We start from the raw sequence: 9,514 nt of genomic DNA, 5'->3' as shown, positions 1-9,514 counted from the left end.
CCACTGTCCCCCACGCAGCTCCTAATGCACCTTTGCATTTTCCTGGGGGAGGCCATGGCCCCCACGCTCCCCTTCTTTTCTCTCACAGCAGTTTAGCTTTGTTCTGAAATGCTGCATTTGGTCATCGGTGCCCAGGGCAGAGGGCAAGGCAAGGGCAGGGTGCCTGCAKCTCCCRCACACRCGTTCGCTCCTCGCTTTCTCYTGCCCACACTTGCACTGAYYCCACACAGCYGGGCASAGCTGGGAACAGCCCCCTGTGCCACACTGCTCCCCCTTTGGAAACGGCTCTCCGGCACTTCCCCATCACCAGCAGTCCGGGAAGGGCCCAGGAGGAGGAGGAGGAGGTGGTGCCAGCACAGCTGGATAGAGCCGGAGCAGCAGCCTGGACCGCGGCTGAACGGCTGCTGCCTGCAGCTGGAGTGCACACTGGGGTTGGAGGGCTGTGGGAAAGCAAAGCTCCTCAAAATTGTTCCCTTGCAAGCACAAATTCTCTAAAATTCTGGCCTTCTGTTTGTTGTGGTGTACTGGGACACGTGCTACAGCTAGTGTGGTAAGAACTCAGTCTATGCTATATTTCCTCACATCCACTCACACTTGCAAACACCCCCTCACTCRCACATATGTGTTGGCAGGATGTATCAGCATTCATATAAAGCTTTGGAACTTTTATCCCTCAGCATTAAGAGCACAAGCTACTTAACTGGTACCTTACTGTTAACTGCAAATGTGCTTCAGAAGCAGCATTTCCTTGGATAACTTTCTTCTGTAAATATCACAGTGACCATAATATATCAGTAAATGTATTTTGCTGAAGTGTGCAGCCAAAAACCCTGGCTATATATATATATTTATATAACTCCACCCACCCCCAAATCTSTTTAAAGAAAGTCTGTAAAGCCGGTGTTGCAGTGTGAAAGCTTCCTTGAGCATAGGAGTTTAAACAATGTACCTCACCATAAAAAGGAAAGAGAAACAAATTAAACAGCTGTAGGCGCATTATCCCATACTTCTACAGTGTTGTGTCTAAATGCTGTGCTGGCTTGAGAAAGAGTCTGTGCACAAATCAATCTGTCTTAAAATACTGCTATAAATATTGTCATTGGTTTGGTTCTACAGTTGTGTTCTCCTCTTCATCCTTCTTGGCCTTCCCTTTCTCCTCCTCCTCTTCCCTGATGGCCTGGATTTGTTCTGAAGATTGGTGCAGTGGGGATTGCTCCGTGCCTTGCTTCTCCGACCCAGCTAACCTCTCCTCATCCTCAATCACTTTCTGCCACATCTTATGGTTCTGAAGCAGGTGCTGAGTGATCTGACAGTAGATTTTCCTCCTTTTGAACTTCTTCTTTCCTGTAAAACACCACATGACATTAATACACTGGTTTCTGTTGAAGAAGGAAAAAGGACTGAAGGTATAGGAAGCAGACAGGGTGTACTACAACAGATTTTTATACCCACAGATTTAAACAATGTTAAAATTCAGAAAGCTCTGCCTCTCCAGACCTAGGAGAAAACAAACCGGTTTCCTGCACAGTTTGAGCCCCAGCTCATCCTATCCCAAGGCTGCATGTTGTGCCTGACTGCTGCTCACAGAGGCATCTAGRTCTTGAATGATTATGCACAAAACATGTTGCTAAGCTGTTTCTGCTCATTTTATATCAAGTTCTTAAAGACTCTGATCAACACACGTTAAATTCTGTGCCCTCCACACCCTCAACAGATCCCTGCTGAATTTCCTAGGGGAAAAAAAAAATCTCGATTTGGTTTTCTCCACATTTTACCTTTCAGCTGAGCTGTTGAAGGATAATGAATAATTAATAATGAAGCATTAGTAAGCAAAGAACGGAATCCATTCCTATGTTCTATTTCCAAAGTCAGAAATTCACCACTTCACCATCGCAGTGGAGGTGACCTTAAAGCTCTAGCACAACATTGCTTTGGCATCAGTCTGAGCACTAAAGCAGCACTCATCTAGCCAAACACTACCAGGGAGCTGGCTTCTCTTTGGTTTTGAAGCACCAGTCCCCTGCTCTTGGACTATAAAAGGTTTTTGTCCCTGGTGGTTCTCATGGCTCCTGACACAGCTACACTACAAGGGTTTTGCTGTCTGAAGGGTGGCTTTTTTCCTGTCAATACAGTCTGTCCAACACAGATTGTTAACCCCTTAAGRGTACAAAGTTTGAAAATTTTTCCTGGTCATTAACAATGCCAAAGGCAGTCACGGTACTGAAATAATAAGTCCTCCAAAGACAACTGCCGATTTCTTGTGTAAAGAAGGTGACGTAGAGGAATGTTTTGTACCAAATAAATTTGCGTGGATTAGTATTTGCAGGTTGCCTAAAGTATGTCTGTGTCAGGATCCAAAACGTTTAGCCCTTGAAGCTTTTGAACTGGAAACAAAGAGCTTTTCACTGAGCACAGACCAAATCCAATTCAATCCTTCATTAGAAAGCCCTTGGYTCCCTGTAGGAAACCTTCAGGTTTAGCACTAATAAGAAGCCCTTACCCTGCCAATGCCACAGCAGGACATTCTCTCCTGGGTTTCCCAGGTGACCCCACATCTTGTGCTGTGGTGTTAAAATTTGTCAGAACCACTAAAGACTGTCTGTTTTTTTCCTATACTTGCATCAGACCTTCAGGGAAAGTACATGCTTCTGTATAGGAAAAAATTACTTAAAGCTACCTTTAGCCTTATAACTCTTTACCTCAGCTGCTTCAGCAAATTAATCAGGACCAAAGTGAAGTGTTTTCTACCACAATTATATTTCAATCTGCCTGAAAGGCATTTTCATCAAGAAAAGTATTTTTGCCAATATCTTTACAAGTCTTAATGTCTGTGTATCTGACATCTCAACCTTTTATTGTTTCATCTAGAAAGTTTACAACATCCAAAATTGTGTTGATCTTAGGTACAAATTTCTAAGGAACTATGAAGTCCCTACATTGACACAAAAGATCTCACAGAATGCTGAGTAAGATCTGCACAGTCATGGAGAATTAAGGGAACCTGAAGAAAACAATTTTCTACATATTGGTACAATTGAGAAGCTGAGTGCCCCCCATCGAAAGAAGTAGAAAGAATTTGCTGGACAATTCAAAACTTCTAATACATTATATTTTAAGGTTTTGAAAACCATCTAGTAAAAACACCAGGCTGAATAGTAAAGTACTGTAACAGTGTAGAATGTAAAAAAAAGAAACCAGAAGACTACTAAAATCGGACTGTTTGCAGTGTGAAAAGGGTTAATAATGATCAGTGCTTTTAAGATGTAAACAGCATTGTTCGACTCCACTAATGGTGATACAGGAGATAAGTGAATAGAGATACATGATAAAAGGAAATCAAGGATTTCAGAGTAAGGTTAGACACTCCATGGATACATGAGAACATCCTTCATATTTTTTTTTTATTACAGCAATATCAGTTTCAGACTTTGTGGTCTATGTTAGTTACCAATTGCATAYACTTCCTGCTAGCAGGCACCTGGCCAATCTGCCACAAATGTGAGGCTCTGCCTATTACAGAACTGATAGATCATAAGGTGCTAAATCAACTTATGTGTGTCATTTTACTTGATATTTGCTGTTCTCTACGAGATTTTTTGTGCATGTGAACCTGCTAAACTTAAAATATGTGCAAGTGTGTGTGTGTGTGTGTGTGTGTGTGTGTGTGTGTGTGTGTGAACAACAGCAATGATTTCTTAAACATAGTTTATCTCTGGATCTTTCAAGAAGCAAAAGATTAATGCTGCACATCAGGAGTTACATATCCAGATGTGATTCACTGCACTCATCAAATCTTTCTCAGCTTTCCCAACAGAAAACAGGGAGGATACCCATGTAGGGCATGAAAGTGTGGGGAAAGAACAGAAAACTTGAGGCTTTTGAGGGGAAAAGCTATGTATTGATATTTCATGAGTATACTTAAGGCTRGAGTTTCCTAAAAGTTCTAGACATAGGGGAGAGAGAGAAAGATGAACCACAGGAATGAAATAAAAGAATAGTAGTAGAAAATTCAGATTGAGAAAAAAATGTAAGAAAGAAAAAGGTAAAACATGCAGGATTAAACTGATAAAAGAAAGAGATCTGGAGTTGCAGCATTTTCTCTTTAAGTGCCTGAAATCTCCTTTCAAGATAAAAAGCTTTCCTCTCTGCACAGCAAATACTGGCAGTGTTGCCCTTCTAGAGCAGAGGCAGGAGAATATGAGCTTTAGTTAGTGATTAGCCAGGTTATGCAGCTCCCAGCACACAACACAGCAATGCTCAGTGACAATTCTCTCCCCACTCTTCTGCACATTAACTTGAAGAGATYTGCATTAAAATTAAATTTTAAGAACTCTTCTATGGCGTCAGCATTTCAGACTCTCATTCTATTATTCCTGTATGTCATACTAACTCATGGAAATGATGAGTATTTTCCATGAAAAATMTTCTCCCAAACATGAATTTTCAACTGAAAATCTTGCAGTCTATTAACACCAGTCCTGAAACAGTCTAGAAAGTCCTTATGCACAGAGAGTTGATCCACCACCAGAAACCTCAGCTGAGGCAGAAAATAATCGGTAGAGATGAACCACATTKGCTCTGAAACCATGGAGCATCTCCATTAACAATGTAAGTGGCTACAGCTTCAGCAAGGCCAGCACTGACTCACCGTCATTCTGGAGGAGGTCCATGTTGAACCTGGCCAGCTCACAGCCTCTGCTTAATGTTTTGGTCACAACATGGAGCTTGGAAATTTGGAAAATGTGTCAACAACTTACTGGATTCGGCATTTTCACAAGTTTCCATTTCTGCTGTTTCTTCCTCTTCTTGCTCATCAGTGTCTCCTGATTCATCACTATCTTCTATCCACTTTCCTGGCATCAGCCCCGCTGAGTCATAGGAGTTGCACAGWGGTCCCACGATGTGGGTGATGAAGGATTCCTGGAGGTGTGCCAGTTGAGGGGCAGAGCGGTCCATGAAAGGGCTGATGGGCAGGCCCAGGCTGGCCTCTTCATCACCCTGGAGATGAAAAAATAGCTGTYATTTCTCTGAACTAAAAGGAACAAAACTCTGGCACAAAAAGGAGTAAAGTGAATCCAACCAGTTGAAAATGCTGAAAGAACAACTGAATACCAATGGTACTTACASTATGACATTGCTACAGTGTAAAATGGTCAAAGTTGCAGCTCTCATCTTGCAGGAGCTGATACCAACCCTCTACTGATAATATGAATTTAACAAGGATGTTGTTAATGACTCTGCAGAATGATGCCCCTAGACCTTGTCCTGTATTTTACACTGTGGAAACTTGAAAATTGTTTTTTGATTTTTTTCTTGACATTATTTTTAAAAAATCCCTTCTGATTATATGTTTGTTAGTTCGCAGCAACCTTGTTTACAGCAAACAAGAAAAACTCTACAGGCCAGGTCTATCTCACCAGACTGGTTTTCTTCTTAATTTTGTCCTTGTTAAAAGTAATCTGGAGATGTACTCTGGGCTTTGGGTCATAAATATTTGTTTCCTGCAACTATTAAAATAATCCCTGTGAAAGCAGGCATTTGCTCAAGAGCAGTAAATCTTTCTCATAAAGCTTTTTGTTAGCTTTTTTTGAGGAGAGAGGGAGGTAGAAGAAATTTTTTTTTCTCTCCTCTCATGATGTAAAAGAAAGTAAAAATTTATTACAGAACCAAATCTCATGTACTCACTTCCCTATCAAAGAAAAACCTCTGGTGATATCAATGAGTTTTCAGCTGAGCAGACATGACCAGATGCCATCTCCCCACCCCCAAAAATACCTAACCTCCCTGATCAAGCCTGACAYGCAAGTTAATACTTCAATTCAATACAGAGTTCTATATTTGAGGATATAAAGGAGGATTTGAAAATACATTTTCAGTTTCCATTATTTTATACATTGCTCATATTTATCTCCTTGTAATGCAAATTTTTCAAAAGTAACCGTCTTCCTATCTGACCAACACGCTGTCTGTATCTGTATTTGGTGAAGGCCAAAAAAATGAGAGCTAAATTTTGGAGCAAGTACAGCAAATATCTCATTTCCTTGTGTTTTGTTTGTTACTTTAAAGTAACCCATCCCAAAATGTTATGTTCCATCATTAAAATCAAAATATTTGTGTTGAAAAACACTGAAACATGCCATCCATTCTTGAAATAACAGGCAAATTAAGAAGAGGTGACAGCTTGCTCTTTTTTAGAGAAACATATCTGAGATTTCCTAGTTATGAGCTGGGAAAAATACTGACTGTTAAAATATTTACAAATTCTCTTTTAATGTTCTGTTAAAACATATTTTATTACGTGAAACATCTTGCAGTATTGCTTTTTTTTAATTCTAGCATGTCTAACCCATCTTCAAATAATTATGCTGTGCATGTGAAAAGAAAGAAACATCCAATAACAATATGACAAAGGATTTTTAATATTTCTATTAAAAAACATTTTTAATAAGCAATTTTTATTTATGTGGGTGTGAAATTCTTGAAAGGAATTGGTGTTTTCCAGTCTCGGAAAAAATCTAATACTTTAAAGCAAGGTGAACATGGTTTGATACACCTCTTGTAGCATATTAAATGAAAGAAAAAGGGATTTTGATACAGGTATTATAAATTGAGAATCTAACTTATCCTCCTTAATGCCAAAAGTAAGTCCAAGAAAGAAAATGTTCTCTGTTTTGAATCCCATTTCTGAATGATGGAAAATAGCAGAGATTCATACTGTGGAACAGATAACACAACATCTTCCCACATCTGTATCCTCCCAAGCTTGATTCACTGTCCAACACTTTGATGATTTTAATCTGTTGGGGCACTTTCCTCTGATATTACTTCAGYTGGAACAAAGGAAAGTCATATAATACATCTGATTAACAGCTTTTGTCTGCATGCACTAGGCACCCACACAAGCTACGATCATCACCAGAATTGTGAAGTACAGTTTGTTGGGACAGCTGTAATGAAGAAGAAAAGCATGTCCTGAAAGAAAATTTGGGAGATGAAGTTTGTTTAAGAAGAAAAGGAAAACAAAAAATGGAACCACATAGATAAATAAAATACATAAGGCTCATTGTACTTTCTTTTTCTGGGGAGATTTGAAAGAAATGAAGAGGCTTCAGGTCAGTGTCTGAATTTTGTCCCTTTTTCTGTCCCTTTGCATACTCCAGAAGGCAGCAGCAAATCCTGGTTMGATTTTTTTTCCAAACTGTAAGGGTAGTAAATTTAAGGGAAKTTGAAAAGGCTTTGAAAGGGATTAGTCTGTGACTCCAAGTTACTGCACAGCCTCCCCGAGAAGTCTGTGGGTTGTCTGGTTCACTAATTTAGCCTGTTTGCTTCATCTGGAAAAGACAGGATGTGGAGTTTAATCTGACCAGAACATTCAAAATGTTCCCACTTGGAAACAGAGGAATAGTGTGGGAATGGCCCTGACCCTTGCACTCAGCAGGGCTAAATAGGTTATAATGAGAAAAGGTTCAGTTAAGGGCTCCCTCACACCTAGAAAGAGAGGACCAGCACCTGGCTGTATTCCCAGGGCTTTGAAAAGCAATCTGTGGCTGTCCTTCTTCCTTGTGCCACCAGCATGGCCTTGCATAATTAGTGCAGTTGTACTGACAAACCTCTGAGAGCTGGAAGTGTTGTCTTAAAAATAAAGTATGGGTCAGGGTGAGTTTGTAGGGAGCAGATGTGGTTGGTCTGTGATAAGCTAATAGTCAGTATTTCAGTCCTTCTCTGAATATAAGAGTTGTGGCCCRCAGGGAAGCTAAAATAATGCCACTGCTCTGTTTAGATCATGTGAAAAAGGACGTCGTGTCCACTGTTGGGGACTAAGTGTCAACAAAAGTGTGAGACTGCAGAGGAGAGCCGTGAGAACCAGCTGATGTCTTCAAAGAACACAGAAGGAACAGTTCAGCCTGTAGAAAAACCATCCTCAGAGGTCTCTGAGGACACTTCACACTGATGGACTTTCCCTGGTGCATCCAAAGAATGGATTAATGTAACTGTAGMCAACCTCTTCTACCCTATTCTCTGTGATACTCACTCATCATGCTCCAGGACTCTTTAACACCAGACATGCAGCCTTGGAATGCATTTATTTACCTGCTCATAAAACTCATTGACGATGCCTTCTGTCCACTGCAGATGCAAATCTTTGCATTTTGCAGGCCCGTTAATGTCAGCCAGTTTGATGCACATCTGACAAACCAGCAAGCGGTCATTCTCATTGGTCCAGTCAATTCCAACATCATCGTTTACCTAGAAGACAGGAGAAAGGAAACCGTGACAGTAATCCTGGGCATAAGGATGCATCCACAGAGGAATTTCTGACCTGGGATATTGTACAATATATTTAGCTATTTAATAAAATCACTAGCATAAGCAAGTGAGCTAAGACCAGGCTGGAATTAACCATATGGAAAAAGAAAAATAAGCAAAAACCAAAGAACATTGAGATGAATAATGAGAAATCTTTATTTAGCAGATTATGCACCTGTTTGAAAGCACYAGCTAGGAAAACAAACAAATGCAATCTTTCCATGACATTTTTCAAGCAGTTAATACCTAACTGGTGTATAAATATAAATTACCATAAACCTGATGGCTTAATTGCGGTGTGAAGATGCCTGTAACGAGCTTATTTYCCTGTTTGATCTAAGTATGGCTGAAACTATTTCCTTCATTTTTYCTTTTCTTTGTTTTTCCCATGCAGCTCACAAGAAAAATTGATACACACTATCAACTACTCTAAAAGAGAAGCAGGAAGGCGAAGGTCGGCAGGGACAGGACTAGCARGGGTGCAGAAGGAGCTCAGACATTTATGGATCTACAGATCAGTTCTCCATCTACCCTGGACCATATTTAAGGCCTTTCTTTACATCTTCTTAAAGCCTAACAGAGAGATGTTACAGGGAAATGGAAAACAAAACCTGTCACACATCTGGAGGTTTCAAAGTGTCAGCATACAGATTTATCTTAAGTAATTCCACAGGAAAGCATGTTATCCATGTGACCAAAACAGCTGGGACACCCTAGATACAAAACACAACCTTTTCGGGGGGTTTCTCACAAGGAACAGAAAGGCAACAGTGGATCCAAAGGCAGGAATCTAGTTAACATGCCAACAGCTTTGATGGGTGATGGAGTTATTTTACCAAACTTAATAGGAGGTGATTTCCAATAAGTTACGCTGGAACTGTAAAGAGTTTTAAAGAATGGTCTCCCAGGTTTGTGATTTTCTGCTTACTCAATGGAACATGCAGGAAAAGATCTTTAGTGACCTTTCTCTGGAAAGACAAAGGAAAGGAAGACCAGGCTTTCACTGCATTTGAARCTAGAATGTCAAAATTTTTGGGATTTCTGTGCCTTGATAATTCAACAGTATGACTAAATCAGCAAAAATTCACTTAGAGTAACCATTATCAAAACTTGGTAATTACACCTTTGATTTTTTCCCCGAGTACTTTGCTAATAGGTTTAAAGTGCCAGTGAGCAAGAAAGCAATGTTGAAACACAGAATGTAAAA

General features: G+C 40.1%; 1 protein-coding gene across 2 annotated transcripts in view; it reads right to left on the bottom strand.

Moving 5' to 3' along the window:
• Positions 1-228: 228 nt before the first annotated feature.
• The window catches only part of PDE3A (phosphodiesterase 3A), a 209,819-nt gene continuing 200,533 nt past the window's right edge, over positions 229-9,514 (bottom strand). For both annotated transcript variants that reach the window (XM_057369499.1, XM_057369500.1), the window contains exons 14-16: positions 8,092-8,247; positions 4,758-4,998; positions 229-1,344 (exon numbers count right to left, since the gene is read on the bottom strand). In XM_057369499.1, coding sequence (XP_057225482.1) covers positions 1,097-1,344; positions 4,758-4,998; positions 8,092-8,247 — 645 coding nt within the window. In that variant the 3' untranslated portion in view covers positions 229-1,096. The remainder of the gene's footprint in view (positions 1,345-4,757; positions 4,999-8,091; positions 8,248-9,514) is intronic.

This window comes from Malurus melanocephalus, unplaced genomic scaffold, assembly GCF_030028575.1.
Source record: "Malurus melanocephalus ecotype Western Australia unplaced genomic scaffold, MMel_1.1 scaffold_112, whole genome shotgun sequence".
In the NCBI taxonomy this organism is placed as follows: domain Eukaryota; kingdom Metazoa; phylum Chordata; class Aves; order Passeriformes; family Maluridae; genus Malurus; species Malurus melanocephalus.
Note: the sequence above shows the minus strand (reverse complement) of the source record. Positions and strands in the feature narration are given on the sequence as shown.